Source organism: Pterocles gutturalis, unplaced genomic scaffold (genome assembly GCF_000699245.1).
Source record: "Pterocles gutturalis isolate BGI_N339 unplaced genomic scaffold, ASM69924v1 scaffold30902, whole genome shotgun sequence".
Lineage (NCBI taxonomy): Eukaryota > Metazoa > Chordata > Aves > Pterocliformes > Pteroclidae > Pterocles > Pterocles gutturalis.
The window spans coordinates 16866-33989 of NW_010116459.1; the positions used below are offsets into that span (position 1 = coordinate 16866).

The 17124-nt window shown below is 38.6% G+C and overlaps 1 protein-coding gene across 1 annotated transcript in view; it reads right to left on the reverse strand.

Moving 5' to 3' along the window:
- The window catches only part of LOC104463269 (protein unc-79 homolog), a gene marked incomplete at its 3' end in the record, with an annotated part of 68242 nt that overhangs the window by 16407 nt on the left and 34711 nt on the right, over window positions 1-17124 (reverse strand). The window contains 9 exon segments of the mRNA XM_010075519.1: window positions 1-596; window positions 2186-2338; window positions 2770-2932; window positions 3766-3948; window positions 7468-7540; window positions 7542-7752; window positions 12728-12793; window positions 13842-14021; window positions 15644-15845. The exon segment at window positions 1-596 is cut by the window's left edge and continues 514 nt beyond it. Coding sequence (XP_010073821.1) covers window positions 1-596; window positions 2186-2338; window positions 2770-2932; window positions 3766-3948; window positions 7468-7540; window positions 7542-7752; window positions 12728-12793; window positions 13842-14021; window positions 15644-15845 — 1827 coding nt within the window.

A 17124-nucleotide genomic window follows, 5' to 3' on the forward strand; every position in this document is an offset into this window, starting at 1 on the left:
TGTATCCTTAGAACTAAAGTCTTTGGAGCAATCTTCAATGCTGAACTGGACCAGCGGAGTTGTGCTGAGGCTGAGCACAGAGACATTGATAGGAGTCGAGGGAGATGATGCACCAGTTTTGCCAGAGATCTCATTATTCAGCTGGTTTGTTGTTTCTTCTTCTTCATCACTCTCCACTATTCGAAGGGGAGGAAGTGGTTCAAATATTAAGGAGTCACTATCTGAAGTGGAGAGTACTGAATGCTTTTCAGGACCTGATGTTGAGTCAGAGGATAAATCTATCAGATCTAAGTCTTCCTTGGGACCAGCAGGTTTAACCGGAGAGTCCACTTTGACTTCATAAGTTTCCATGCAGTTTAGCCTAACTTCTGGTATGACAGGTCTTCTTGCTTCCTGGAAACTCTCTGTACGAGGAAGATTTTCTTGTGTTTCTATATTTTCAGCTTTAGTAGCAGAATTCTGCCGAGATCGTCCATAATCACTCTGCCTGTGTATGGCATAAGCAGCAGGGACAGGTGGTTTTTCTAAGTCACACCGGTCTATGCAGGATTTCCTGCGATGTTCATCTAATGAAAACAACAGGGAGTCTGCATTCCCTATGTCAAGAGATTTTTGTTTTAGAGAGCGCAGTTTTTTTTTCTGAATGCTTTCTTCTCTCACACAGCGCAGAATACTGTCTTGTAAGGCCCCCGCCTCTCTATATTCAGCCAGCTCTATTTCACCTGATTAAAACAGAAAGAGCTAGTACCATCTCAGTAGGAGACTTCTGGCAGATATCATCATCTTTATATCACAATTCAACATGACTGGCATTTCAAATACAAACCCATTATTAGTCAAAATTGTCTAGATGCTGTTTCAACCACAGACCCACATTACATAGATTTTTACAATTAACAACAACAAAAAAACCTACTATTTGGATAAAAGGGTTTCTCTAAATTCTATCCAAATTCTACTCATCCTGGACAGATGTACCCCAAAGACAGGCTGTTTAACTTTATTCATTGAAAAGAAGATGGCACAGACAAGTAATTTCTAAAGACACTCAGGATGCCTTCATTAGGCACGAGATATGAAAGAAGAAATGAGCTACACAGACCACTCTGAAGAGGTTTCAAAGTAATTTTGGCCTACAGCATTGTGGACATCAGCGTATATTAAAATACACCTACATATTATTTACTGCAACAAAGTGGACTTAAAATGGCTGCTTCTAATTCAAGAAGCAAGGGTAGCAATAGCAGTGAGGATGAGGAAGCATAAGCCTGAGATCAGACAGGTGTTCAGAGAATTTTTCCCCCCAGTGATCCTAGAACTCAGCAGAGTCTAGCAACAATCACACCACATAGTCACACCTCCCCATCCAGGGAGGAGTAAAGTGAACACAGTTACACTTGCTGGTACTACCACTGCATTGGTATTTTGCTATGTGAACACATCCATTGAGAACATTTTAAAAGGTTATCACTGTTATTATGAATGACACATTTTCAAATAAAACAGAATATTCTTGATCATTTTTACTCCCATATTTCAAAATGCTCCACATATGAATCACCATGCCAAAAAAAGCTGTGAGAAAAGTTAAAGTAGAAGTTTGCTCTAGTCCGAATCATTCCCCCTGCCCCGTGCAAACACCTGAGAGAAAAAAAAGGCAGGTGGGTGGTGGTGGAAATATCTTCAATTTTTTTAGGGTATTAATTTCAGAAACCTCTATTTGAAAGCAAAATCCTTCCTATTTTTTGAAACCACCAAATGACCCTCTTTACTAATGTAAAACTGTAATGTTTGCAGCAGCAACAACAAATTTGCTTACCTTGGAGTCCCACCTTATAAAAAAAGTCAGTTTCTGGGAAAAAATATATTTGAGTAAAAATCTTCAGCCCAATAGCAGAAGAAAATTGCAACAAATCCTCTTAAATATTTTTACACTCAAATGAGCTTAAAGTTTCGGAAAACAAACTGCTGATTTTAGATATTTTTATTTTGGCATGCCTACTTTGAGACTCCTGTAAGAGAATTCATTCAGGGAAATGAGGAGTACCTGCTCTCAAAAGTCAGACAGACTCCTTGTATTCAAATTAGGCAGTGCAACAAACTTTACAACAAAAGGTGGTAGCTTGAAACTAAAAGTAGGAAATTGTATTTCTGCATGAGTTTATACCAACAAAACAATTCATACTTCTCTGAGCATTCATCTCAACTGGTTGATATTTCACCATTTTGCTGCCACCAATTCTTTTCAGTCTTGCAAAGAAAGTTTGAGATTCTTTATTGCAAGGTCCAGTTGGTGTATCATGAATATCAGATTCATCAAAAACACTGTCTTCCTCTGCTGGAGAAAGAAAAAACTTTATTACCCTTAAGAGCACAATTCCTTGAATGAAGCAAACTATAGACTGAATTCATAATTTTCTCTTTTCAACATCAAATATTTGCTACCATGACACATTATTATAAAGTATAATCAGAATGTGGTGTCAGGCTGGTTGCACACCTTGTGTGTGGGCATAATCAGTTAATATTGTCATTGAAAGGCCAAGGACTATCCAGGCATGGTGACTGCTGTGCTGTGCTTAGCCTACAGAGAAATTGTGAACTTCTTTTACTGTACGTGGCTATAGCTGGTCAGATAAGTCACATCATGGAGTTAATTCTGAGTATTATGTTCTAAAATTCAGACCATATTTACCTGTTTCTATAACATCTGCAAGACTTAATGGATTACATCAATGACTATCATATAAATGAGAGTGTTAAAAGTACCTTTTTCCTTTTCACTGTATCGGCTTATGTTACTGTTGTCACTATACAAAGGACCAGCAGTTGCATGGGGCTTGCAGCTGTGATATTGAGCATTGAGGGTATTGACTGTGATGTGGATTAGGTGAAGCACAATCTTGCTGATTTCACAGTCTCTGTAGGGGTACTGTTCAGTGAAAGAGAAAAACCTCAGCTTAAAAACTAACTTTTCTCCTCGGATAAACATTTAGGCAGTAAAATAGAAAAAAGGCAAGAATATTGCCAGCCAGGTGCCCTTTGCCTTCCTTTGATCATACATTTCTAAACACATCATGAGAAGCAGGACTGTTTTCAGCTTTGTACACAGAATTATTAAAAAAAAAAATCCCTATTAATAAGATTTAATGTATTGTTTTATTGCCTTCTATATGACAAAACCAACTATTAATAATAATGCAAAAGGTCTCTCATCAGAACTGTTCTCCAAATACTCAGTTTCAATGAGCATGTTATCATTCATTTCTGTTGTCTCCACTTTCTTGTGTTGCCCTATAGACCTGCTAGAAATTTTGTCAAGCATATCAAAAGTATTCACAGCTCCATTTCAGTGCATAAAGCCACATTTCATTTTAAAACTTTCTAAAAAGCATCACCTAACCAAAGAGTTCAAGTTGTCAAGCAAAAACCCATTTAAAGATATATGATTTTTTTAAAAACTATTTCCAAGCTACTTGAAATACAATTCACTGGAACTTCATATAATATTTTCCTGTTTGCAAATTCATATTTTTCTTTCTCAGGTAATCATGTGAAAGACAATACAGACAGCAGAAGTAATAGGTCAGTAGCACAGATGAAAGCCTAACTACTTCAGACATTGAAATTAAACACAGTGAATAAGAAAATAAAAGCGTTCTTTACAGTTCCTTTCACTTGCAGTACAGTTAGGTGTTCTCTGCATTAAATTTCAAATTGAAGTGTAAATTTTAAGGTGGACAGGGTCTTTTCAAGACCACTCACCTTATAGAGTATGACAAGCAAAGCCTTTAACCACATCTGCCGAATGTGAGGTTTGAGGGACCAGAGGGAGCAGCGAGGAGGCTGCTGAAAGTAATGCCTCAGCTGAGGACAAGTGCAGTATTTCAACACCTGCACCACCAAGGGAAGAAGGTGTTTTCCCAGGTTAATGTTATAGTCCATCACCTGAAAAAAATATCAGCACAGGAGTTAGCCCACCAAAATCAAATCCATTGATGCTGAAAAGCAAAATAACTAACATAGTTGAGGTATCAGTTAAGTTAAAAGAAACAGACATTTTTAAGGAAGTCTCACTATCAGTTAGAAAATTTCTGCCAGCTTGCCAGGTTCTCATTAAAGCTAGATAGGTCCAATGAAACAAAAGAAGATGTGTTCTGAAAGCCTTTCATCCTGCACAGTCTAAATTTTAACATACGCTGGCAAGTTTGTAAAATATATTATGGTGGAATAGTCTTGTATTACAGCACAAGTTCATCATGTTTCAACAGACAAAACCATATGTGGTATGTTCCATGTTTAACAGATATGATGCAATTGTGGGCTTGGGGGGGGTGGTATTTTGGTTACTTAGGGTTTTCGTATTAACACTGCATTGCCAGTTTTCATTATTTTCTCATCAGGCTTGCAAAATTATCTGTTGGATTTTTTTAAGCCCCATGTTCTGGAACCAGGTAATGAGAAAATAATTCTACTCTTCACTATAGCAAAGGTAAGACTGCTTCTGCGATGTTATACAGAAAGTCTAAGCACACAAATCCTAAAGGATCCAAGAATAAAGCTAATGAAAAATACCTTCACCTAAATTAAACATTCATTAATTTTAAGTGGTGGTGTTGCTGTAGACAGGTTGCTGTTATTACTATTATTCATAAGCCTTGCCTCCATCATGACTTTTGATGAGAATCATGCTATCTGGTGTCTGTCCTAGAGGTTTGCATGCTGATGGTTAGGTGCAGTGTGTGCATATATTCTCACACATCCTGACACAACTGTGTTTTTGAAACTGCATTGCTATTTTCCATTATCTTCTCATCAGTCTTGCAACACATGGCTTTAAATAAAAATAACTAATGTCCTGAAATCAGCATCAGGAGATTATAACAAGGATCCACAAAGCCCTTGTCTCTGATGCTGACCTATACTGGTTGACACCCAGGAAGGTATAACAGCAGGCCAAGGAAGCTCCAGCACATCCCCCAAGATCTAATATGTCCCTGCAGCTTCAGTGGACATAAGAGTCTAAATTAGAAGCACAGAACTCAACTCTCAAGTTCCCTCCTGAACAAGCTGACTAGAGGTTTTTCCCCATAAAATTTTCTAGTTCGATGTGCAGCTGTCTCAAATCTTTGTGCTGCATGCACAGAGCTAAATATATGAATCCCATGTCTATCCATGTACGGTTAGCCTGTCGAACAGATGATATATAATCACCAAATATGGTCCTACTCCGCAATGCCTTGTCCTCTCAGGGTGAGATACAGTTACATAGCATGGTTAGGAAAAACTCATCCATACAAGGAAGACAGAGCCCTGCCTTAACACAGCACATACAGTAATGCAGACATGTCTTAAGCTGAGCAGACTCATTTTTAAGTTGTCACAGGAAGATCTGGAATAAATGATGCTGTAAATGTCGAGCAGAGCTCAGCTGGGGATGCTGAGCAGAGCCTGGCGGTGCTGGCTGCCCCGCTCCCACAGCCTTGGACAACATCGCCACCATGCGGCAACACCAAAACACCGCTTCTGCCTAGGCAGAGGAAAAAGGCATTTTACTTTTAAAAAAAATTACAAATACTCAGCTTTTTATGATGCAAAATACTCTGATACATTTGATTATTTTTTTTCTTGAACTGACCACTCAAATCAAGCTTGGAATCAAAACCAACAAACCAGCAAGTCAGCCCAACCCCAACCTTTGTGGAGCTAGTTGGGGAAAGCAAATATTTATGACTGGGGGAGGGAGTGTAACTGAAATAGATCTCTTAGGAGCTCCATACTGAGTTTTCTTTCTTTAAACACATCTTCAGATTGCAAACAGCATTTCTCTTGCAGCAAAGGAGATTCCCAACACAAAGCAACCCTACAGCTAAGAAAAAAATCCCCCAAGAATATAAAGTTTTTATGTAAGCTACATGCAGAAAAATCCTGGACTACTGAAGTTCTCAAACTCCATTTGACATCACAGGAGCCAGGATCAACTATGAAGCTTCTCAAACAGAAATGGTGAATTTGGCTATCCTGAATCATTTTGAAGGCAGAAGAGGAAAAGCAGGCTGATATTTAGAGCTGCAGTAAGTAGTACTTCTGAAAATCAGGTCAATTACAATCACTGAAGTTGGGGAATCCAAATTTGGAAAACATAGGAAGATCTAAAACATACTGCCCTGTGATCTAAAGTGCCACTTCCAGACTCTCAATACAGCGGTAACAGGCCTGAATCTCCTTTTACATGCTTCAGCTTAAAACTGTACAAGTAAAAGATGATTAATAGCACATAGCAATGGTGCTCCGAGACAATGGACCAGGATGCACTTGCAGCTATCCCATTCCCATTAACACCTTCCGTTTTGCCTGCTGAAATATGGATATCTGACTTGTCCACAACTGTGAAAGTTTATCCAAGTATCTACATTACAAACGACTTTGAAAAATCACTGTTTTCAATGTACAAACCAGAGAATCCTGATAAGAACTGTATACAGAAGACAGCTGTATACAGAAGATAGCTTTGAACAATGTTTGAAGGTTACAGCGGGCATTTTAAGAGCTAGGGCAGGGGGAGAGCTGAAATTACAGACGTCTCTCTCCTCTAACTTAATCCTTTATGAGACTGTAATAAGGAAAAGTGTGGAAGCTATAATGATGCTTTATTGCAAATAATAAGAATACTCTCCAAATGTGAAATGTTTTTCATTCTAGCAGCACTAGCTGCTCTATCATATGAATTAATTGAGCCTTAGAAGAGCCTTGTGAGATAGGAAATTACGGTCCTCCTTACAAGATGGAGAAAGAAGGCAACGATGTGCTCAGTCGTTTATTATAGCAACACAGGTAGAAGTTCACCATGGTGGCACCACTCCCTAGGAAAGGGAGAACAGAAAGTCTTGGTGCACTCTAAGGAAGAAGAATGAGTCTCCTGCAAAGTGAAGAATGTCAACAACTTCACAGACCATTCATGCAAGAAAACAAGCCTGAGCACATGGGTCCCAGGTCTTCCTGGATAAGAAAGAAGTAAATGACACGTGAGGAAAGTAAGGCATTCACAGGCTAGGGAAAGTGCACAAAGAGGTTTGGAGCAGTCTCTAATTTTTCATACAGTGGTAGGATTTGCGTGCCTGCATGCACATAAAACCACTATCTCTATGCCAGTGATGCACCAACTTCAGAGTACTATCAGGAAGTTATAAATTAGCATGCTTCTATTCAACTATTTACTTTTTAACTGCAAAGCAAAAACCTACAGAAAGCACTTGACTAGGCTACAGGGAGCTTTTTGAGAGTAAACAAGAAGCAAGCAGTCATCCTTGTTCCCAAATTCTTTTACCAACTGAAGAGGCATTAAGAAGGTTTAAGTAGGATTACTGCACTCAGCCATTATTTTGGTACAAAGAAGGCTGCACTACCACCATTTCAACAACAGGCAATGAGAAATAGCTGGAAACAGTAGTAAGCACCTTCACCTACTTGTGCTATTCCAGCAATAAAGGCATTAAAGCAGGTCGAAACGCGCATTTTCTGTGGTGCAATCATGAAGAAAATCCTGCTGATCATAACCAAGCAGGACGTACAGATGGCGCTTGACCGTGTTGAAAGCTTTAGCGCTGCTGATATCCGACTCAGCACTGCTCTCATCCTTTGCCATGAACTTCATTAGTACAGTAATCAGCTGGTGGACAGTCTGATGATCAATCCCAGCATCCTCTGGTAGCAGGTCTTTTATTGTATTATCATTCTCTGGAGAGGGTTGTCCTATCGGCACAGGAGAGACATTGGTATCAGACACTGGATAAGACTATAAAACAGAGGACAGTATGCACAGCATTTTTTTTCCAGAGTTCATTGCTCCACTTCTGCCCAAATACACAGGAGACAGGGGTGCATTTCTGAGGGCATTGTCTCTCTGCTCCCTCAAGCTCAACAGCATATTAACACCTACTGTGTGCACCAAAAGATTTCTCAGCTTTCCCACGTTTAACAGAGCTGCTTCTCTTCCCATCACCGTGCATTTCTGCCAAACTGAGTGTTACTATTCCTTCACCTCTATGCATTAAAGGAGAATAAAATACCACTGCCACCAAATTCTCATCTGGCATAGTCTTCAGTCTTGCCTCAGCAAAAGTTAGTGGATATTGGTCTTTGCCAGTGGACAATGTACAAAATGACAAAGGTAGGGGATGGAGAAAATTCTACCAAATAATGATTCAACAAAGAATGAAGACCTCCCCTTTTAGTATAGAGTCCGTATTTCCCCCAAATAACTTGGGGAAAAAAGTAGGCACTATAATTTATAAAGTTTTGGGACACTACATATTATGTCAAAACCTTGATGACTTTTTCCCCATGAAGAAGCCTAAGAGTTGGTTTTATAAACACTGAATGGAAATAATTAATCAGTCAAACTTTGCGTAGGAATATGATCAAGTGAAAGAGAAGTGGCTACTTACAAAGCACGAGAAAGCTTGGGTGCTGGCTATCACTATCCAAGCAAAACAGACACTAAAAACAACACTGACAACTCAGGAAGTATTTTCATTTTAATACTTCAATTTTTCTTCTTTTTAATAATCTATTTCCAGTTACTTTTAAGACCATTTATCATTACTAGAATTGTCTAGCAATTGTCTTTGGAGTTACCCTTCTCCATTTCACCCTATTTGTAAGGCCTCTTTTTAGTGCTTAGCAGTTCCTGAAGATCTAAGTTATACTAACTCTAGGAACTGAATTCACGAATAGCAGCAGCTATTTCACACATCAGTATATCAGATTCTTTATATTAAATAATTCAAAATAAATGCATGATTAAAACACAGTAAAGCTTATTATTCCAACATGTTCTATTTTAAAACGGTAATTTAAATTAAATGCTCCTGTATATACAAAATGCATTAGATATGCATTATGTGCAAAATAAATAAAAATTATTTCCAACAGGATAATCAACAAAGGGAACAGAAAATACTATTTTAAGAGCATGAAAAGGGGACAACTTGAAAATTAAGTTTTTATTACACCATTAATTTTAGTTTGTTCATTAAACATTGTAACTGTTAACAGTTAAAATTAATTGTTACTAAAAAGTATTCTGATGTATTTTCTGAATCGTGGTTAAAAATCTAACAGCAAATAATTCAGATAAAGCAAGCTGGTATGAAGTGGAGTTATAAAATTATCTACCTGTTTTCATTTCAAGGACAAATCCTTTCAACTATTGGAAATAGTCCTCACTTTTGCAAGATCAATTTAAATTGAGGGTTTGCAGGACAGACCCTACAAGCAAGATTAGCTCAAAGTATAATCTTAAAATTGTTCCTGTAAGTCTGTGTTTGTCAGGGTTACCAGCCAGCAACTAATATCCACTTAGTCTGTTAGAGCTACTTACATGTCTTAGAGTTTATGTAAATTCATAGCTATATATTTATACTAAATACTAAAAACTATTTTCATATTCTAACTTAACCATATATTGTATTTTGATAAGGGACTCCCTTGCTGGTACAACTGCATCTGTCTTAGGTTTTTCACCAGCAAAATTGCAGTGTCTGTCATTTTTTAAATAATTTTAAATATTTTATGCTTTATTGGTGGGTGAGGAAAGGGTTTTGTTTGATTGGATGTTTTGCGAAGCAAGGGAGAAGTTGCCATTTCTATGACAGCTGAAAATGAAAACGGGGGGGGGGGGGGTTTTTAAAACACTTCTATCATGAATAACTTTCCTTTACTGGTCTCATTTTGGTAAAAAGAAATAATGAACTTCATAGCATATAATATTTTTTATTCCAAACAGTTTTCACTGAGATTTTTTTATCTATAGAAACTTTCCTTCAAATTAAAATTTTCTATCCAAACTTCTGTTGGACTGAAATTTGTAGATGCAAAAGAAAACAATAAATTCTGAAATCATTTGAATGAGAAATACAGCAAGTTTCATTTTCAGAAACACATTAAAAATGTATATAGAAAATAACTTCAGCTTTGTAGACATCAACTGAAAAATAATCTTTCCACATTTTATACCCAGGTTAAAATTTTCCATGAAATTGTATCAAAAAGACACCACCCTTTTCATAAAGATTATATTAGACTGCTTTCTTCAGTGCTACTTATTTTTATCTCTATTACATGTTGTGAGATTTTCCATAAAACAAACAAGGAGATAAGATGGAATGAGTCAAAGGATCATGCAGCTCTAAAATAATCCTGTTTCTTCAAATATAAGTCAATGAGTAATTAAACTGAAAAGATTAACCTATTTTACTTTCACTTGCTGAACAACATAATTTAGAAGATCAGCAACAAAATGCTCAATTTTGCCATGAGTTCGTAATAGTAAGACCAGTTAACAGACACTTCCCAGGACTTGCCCTGACATTTTGCTTCCCAGAAATATTACTAAAATCTCACTTCTCATACTTCACCCTCACTGAAAACTACACAGCAGGACATAGTGAGCAGAGCTTGTCACAGCTCTGTCAAGTCTAGGGAATGTCAATCACCTCCTGGTTTTACTTCTAATGCAGAAACCTGCAATGAACCAGCAATGGAGAACTGCTTCTTTAAAACTACAAAAACTCTACAATCCCATTTAGGCAATAGACTTTCAGAATCCAGAAAAATCTTCCTCTGCCATCTGAAATGGGTCTTAAGTTATATCAAGTTTGAACTAAACTTTCAGTTCATTAACACATGATATAGAGTATCCTGTACCAAATGAAGCTGTTTAGATTCAAGTTAAGAATACAAAACCAAGGCAGCCCTGTCTTTACAGTGGCTATGGTGGCTTTTACCCCTCAAAATGTGTGTGCATATGTATACAATCTGTGTGCACATATATATACAGTTTGTGTGCATGTGTTTGTGCATGCGTTTGTGCATGCCTACATAGAAGGAATGTACATACAGACACAGACACCCCCCCCCCCCCAAGAAAACCTTCTCACATCACCAAACTCACAGCCTGATAGTTAATATACAGCCACCATTCCCAAATTCAATCTAGCCTTTTGTACAGATTCATCTCTTTATTCATATGTCCCTTATATCACACCCCTTTTACCTTTAAATTACTTTAAGGTATATCGCAATATAACATAAAACATCAAATCATAATTATATCGTTCTTCATCCCAAGTTGTGATCCCTGTGCCTATCAATTGAACCCTCAAAGTGACTGTCCAGGGTATTATAGAGGATCAATGAACGAGTACATGATCATGGTGTTCAATCCATACAGAACGCACAATGAATTCAGTTTACATTTGAACTGTGTAAGGATTACAGTTTTAGATCCAGAAAGAACAGAGGAGCATGAGAGCTGGTTCATTCGAGTGGTATGTATAAAATAAATGTTTTTCTACAGCAGATGTACTGCCTACATTAGGCAACAGTTAGTTCCTTAGACGAATCAGATATGCTCAGTACTGCCAATGCAACGTGTTAAAAACTATGAGTCAAACCTTAAAAAAACTTTATTTTATAAAAAATTAAGATTTTAGAAAGAAATAAATACTGAGCAGATGGAGAGGAGCAGTCATTTGTCTCCTAGGTTCCAAAGCATCTGTGATAATTTTGAATCATACTATCAGACCTTTTTTGTATCAGTTGTTACTAGCTACATGCAACTTATATATATACATTTTCAGTGGAACCTGAATTTGCAGCTTAGGTAATTAATTACCTGAGCCTGGAAACTGAAGTTTTGAAGTACCAAAATACATTGAGTAAAATCCAATGGCTAACAATGTCTACGGTGAGACTGACACTTCTTATGCAACAAGTTTCTCTAAGCCCAGTATATAGCAAGTGAATGGTGCTATTAAATGAAGAACAATCATTCACTGACACATCTGTTCATCACACCATTATTTTATTTGCTCCTTCTTTGAGGTTGTGACAACCTGCACATACGTTCTGTAAGGAACTGGCTGATCTCCCTCCAGCTCTCACTGGGCTAGTATGATAGGGCTGTATACTACTAATTCAGAAGCTTTCCTAATCCATTCCACAGCTCAGCACCCATGCTGACAAGGTATTTTCCCTTCAGCTGATCACCCAGGAAGCTGATCTGTTCTAATTCTGAATTTGTGTCTGTTGGAAGTATTGCAAGCCTTGAAGAAGGAATATGAAAAGATCTGAATAGGACGTTTTTCACTTCCAAATGGTCAGTCTACACAGGCCTCAAAGCAAGAACAATCAGTAGTCACAATTATTTAGAGATTACTTGAACCCTGCTGAGCTAGCTATTCTACAAATGCCTGACAGAAGGGTGACATCTTCACAAAATATCAGTAAATATGAAATAAGGGTTTTAAGATGTCTGTAAGTATATAGAGGAGACAAGTGTAATTTACAGTACCAACAATCAAAAGCATTCTGTCTGCTGTCTCTAAAACCTGAAGGTCAAAATCGGGTGACCCATGGGGCCAGCCTACTAAAGATTTACTTTTTCCTGTGGGCAATGAAACACAGGAGGGTGAGGCACTGCCAGCACAGCTGACTGCCTCTGAACAACCTCCTCCCAGCCCCCAAAATACTATTTACAACTGAGGGTTGTACAGATCATGAGCAAAAGTTCAATTTATCCCTTTTGGAACCATGCTGAGACATTCACTGTGCCTTTTAGAGAACTTCCATCTTATATAAGTTTATCTCATGCACCAGGAAGAAAGATAGCACTAGTGCCTTCCTTCTTCCAGTTCCATCAAAACATCCCCCTTGTCAAACCCACCTGGTGTTTGCTCTGGTGTTCCTCCAAGAGCTGGAGCAGATTGCTCGTGCCTGGTCAAGCTCACAGCTTAAAAAAAACCAGAACAAAACAAAATACAAAAACAAAAGAGCAATTCTGTTTAAAAAGGCAGTACTGACATCTTATACTTCAACATATACTCAGTTCTAGCATATTTACGTTTACTCCTGCACTCTCATCAGACAGTGAATGTAACTGTTTGAAACATGTAATTTCTGTGCCCTACAGATTTCGTGCACTATGTTCTATAACTCTAGTTTTCCCCATCGTTCGGTTTTGCTGGTACAAGAGTCACCACACAGGAGCTCCTATGCAGGATCAGAAATTGGTCAAGAAGGATTACCTAAGAGTCCCAAAATATGGTGATGTTTGTTTTGGAGAAAATAAATTACCTTTTAACTTAAAAGTTAACCAGCACCCAGGTTTGAACTTTTTATCAGTTCCTATTATATGGGTAGAAGCAATGTAAGAGATCCAATTTGAACATAAACACTAATCTTTGTTTGTAAAATTATCTAAATGAGAATGGGTAAGCTTTATTTTTGCTTGGAAAGATACCCGTACAGTGCTCCATACAGGCCTATGGGTTTCCAGCACCTATACAAGCTGGCAGGAAGGATTGCTGCACGGACATTGTTTTCATAACAAAGGACTTCTGAAGATATCCAAAAGCTCATTAACAGAGACATTAACAGTTCTTTTTGAGTTGTCAAGCATATGCTGCATACACTGATTAATAATTACAATTAATAAATAAATTAGTAACAGAGGAATTTTTCTGTAAATCCTGTATCTATTTTAGACAAAGCTACTGTGTATTAGCCACAAATAAAAATTAAGATCTATCCACAAACTGGTCTTGGAGCATTTTGTTCTAGCATTTTAAACAAACACAGCACAGACATAATATTTGTCTGTGTTCTTTGTCAAACTCACTATCTTGTCATTATCTGAATAATGCCCAAATCAGTCAGAAACTTAAATTTTCTATCCCAATTGGATAAATATTGACAGTTCTGATGTGTACCCAACAATAGGATACGATTCTAAGGGAGAAGATACAGGCGTGTCACAAAAAGATAAATAGATACTCAACGAATTTTGGTGGTTAAAGTTTCTGGAAGGGAGAGCGCTCTCTTTGACTCCACTGGTCCCTTCACACTGTCCCTCAGGGAACGCACACTCTTCTGACGATTACGTGCGAAACGAGCCCTCTTGATCTTCCACATTGCTGCATCACTGAGGTTGGCGACATTTGTCCGGACAGCAGTGATAGCTTTGCAAATGCAATTGACCAAGTTAGGATTCATTCCACAGCATGGTGAGGCCCTAATGCTGCCAAGTGCCAAATGCAACTGGGCCCCAGGTCCCACTCAAGTCAAGAAAGCTTCACATGGGCTCAAGGGGTCCACCTGCAAGGTACTCATTTGCATGCTCCCATTCTGAAATCCATAAAATCCCAAATGGCATAACTGTGGTTAAAAAATTGTGCTGTTACTTCTTTCTTTAGAGATCGGACAAAAACCAGGTTCTTGACACAAAAACCTGAATTTCAGGCTAAGGGAATACGAGGTGCTCTCTGTTTAATATGGCAGAAATCTCACCAGTATGTATCACATTTAGCACACTCATACCCAAATGTGGCCTCTAGTTTTGCTTCACTGACCTCTTGTCCTGCCTATACCTATCACCCTAGATCTGAACAGCACCTCAAAAAATCTGAGTGTGATTATGTGTTTACAGTGGCGTCGCCAGCAGTATCACTGCATGTCTTAGTGGGGCCAACAATACTTTTCTGTACGCACGTCTATAGTGCACTCAAACCCTTTGAGTTTAATTATCTGAGCCCATCTTTTGCACCACTTACATCTTTGAAAAGGCAAAGAGAAAGGTTAAAAAGAAACTTGAAAAATATCTTTTGCACATTTTAAATTCACTCCCAAATATTCCTATTTAAAGATACGATCTTATATTTACAGCCAGAGGTGCTAGAAACTAGTACCAAGATTCCCTCCTCAGGCCACAGCAGCAGTTCCCAGCTCTGGGTCAAGCTACTCACATACGGGGAAGAAAATATTTTTGCAGTTCCAACTATCTCTTGTATGGATGCAGCAGCAGCACCTGGGCTTTTTTATGCACTGGGCTCCATGCAAACGTAGCAGGATGCATTAGGCTGCTGAGGGAGCACACACTGTCCAAACAGCTGTCCCCACCTCCTTCAAGCAAACCAGATGGAAATAGAACTGCCTCCTGGGCCACCACTTGGGTAAGGAAGTTTTCAATTACTCAGCATGTTAAATAATCACGCAGAAATTATTTTTTAGCTCCCCCCCCGGGAATGGAAGGAGACATGGTATCTCATTAAGAAACCAAGTATGAACAGGACAAACATTTACAAATATTCGTCACTGCAGGACTAGTTAACTGAGCACTAGCTCTAAGAGTCCATGTAGCTCTTGTGCTGTGTCCCATACATTTTTTTGTTTTTCAAGGGTCATACAGCTCCTAGGGCTGTCTTTGTACAGATGACTATAGAACAGGGTCAGCATGACCTGTTTGAGAATAGCAATGTTGGTAGCATAAGAACATCTACAAAAGAACAGGTGGGTTAATACAGCTTGCAGCTGATCATAGAACCAGACTGCATTTCAACCAAGGCTGGCAATCACACCCTAGTGAGAGTAAAACATGATCCTGAAAGGTGCAACAGAATATTGCCTAAACTGTATTCAGGCAGTCAAAAAATGCTCACTTTGAATTATTCTCTTCTGGCCTGAAAGATTACTTAATTTCAAATAATTTACACAGTTGAGACCTACATCTCTCTCAGACCCTTGAAGGCAGCTGAAATTCCAGATGCTGATAAAAGATGATCAGATTGATTTGGACTCTGCTTACTTGTTGGGAAAGGAAATTCTTTGTTGCAGTCCAGATGAAGCTGTGCCTCCAGAGACAGGGTCTCAAACCGATTCACAAAGAACTCCCAGCTCAAAGCTGGAATATCCGCTTTTAGAAAATGAAGTAGCAAAAGCTTACTAAGAATTGTGGGTCTGTCCTTGACAACTGTGTCAAACTGGAAATCAAGGCAGAGGCAGAGACCCTATAGAGGGGGGGGAAAAAAAAAGCAACACAGAACTGAGATGTGAAAACTTTAAGCATTCTTTAAAGCAAAGGAAGGTAAAAGCTCACAACTTCTCCTGATAATTAGTAAAGAACAAAGGTTTATCTCCTTTTTCCTACCAAGTCCTTTAAATCAGAACTAATGCTACCAATATAAATGGAAACATAACATAAGCAAGGAGATAAACTAATATCATATTTAGAATGTATAATCTACTAAGATTTTGAGGAATACAAAGGTTTAGGCCAAGTTCTGTCCTACTGCACATTTTGTACACAATATCAGAGTATTCTCTTCACATACCCCTGCCTGAGAAAAAGCTGATATTTAAGTAACTGAGTCAAGCCCTTAACTACGTAAGAATGAATCACTAAGCCCAAACAGAAGAATAAAGATTATGTGGTGAAGTGTATCAGAAGCACTTGGCCTCAAAATGCTTCTGTATTTTATTTGTACTAGAATTTCAGGCATAGTGTCAAGACTTACGTTAACCCACATGTTAAATATGAAAGTGCAGTATACTGGCAACACTCTCAGTGACCTCAGTGAATACAAGTTCATAGAATCATAGAATGGTTTGGGTTGGACAGGATGTTGGAGATCATCTAGTTCCAAGCCCCTGCCATGGGCAGGGACACCTTTTGAGGCAGCCCAGGATGTGGTTGGCTTCCTGAGCTGCAAGCACATGTTGCTGGGTCACATTCAGCTTTTCATCAACCAACACTCCCAAGTCCTTCTCCTCAGGGCTGCTCTCAATCCATTCTCCTCCCAGCCTGTACTTGTGCTTGGGACCGAACCAACTCACATGCAGGACCTTGCACTTGGCCTTGCTGAACTTCATAAGGTTTGCACAGGTCAAAGCCTGTCAAGGTCCCTCTGGATGGCAACAGTCCTCTGGAAACTGTTTTGAAAAGGTACTATACAGAATAAAACTAGCAAACACCAATGGCTTTTTATAGGCAGTAACGCTGGCCTTTTTAAAGTACTTATTCCTTCTGTTCTCCAGGGAACTAGAACTGCATTGTGTGCTATGAGATTTTTATTTTTTTTATCAGCTTGCACACTGAGGGTAGGAGTGGATTCGACAGTTCAGCTCAAGTGCATCTACACTAACGCACACAGTATGGGCAACAAGCAAGAGGAGCTGGAGGCAATTGTGCAACAGAACAGCTATGACCTAGTGGCCATCACAGAAACATGGTGGGACGAGTCTCATAGCTGGAGTGCTGCAATGGACGGCTATAAGCTCTTCAGAAGG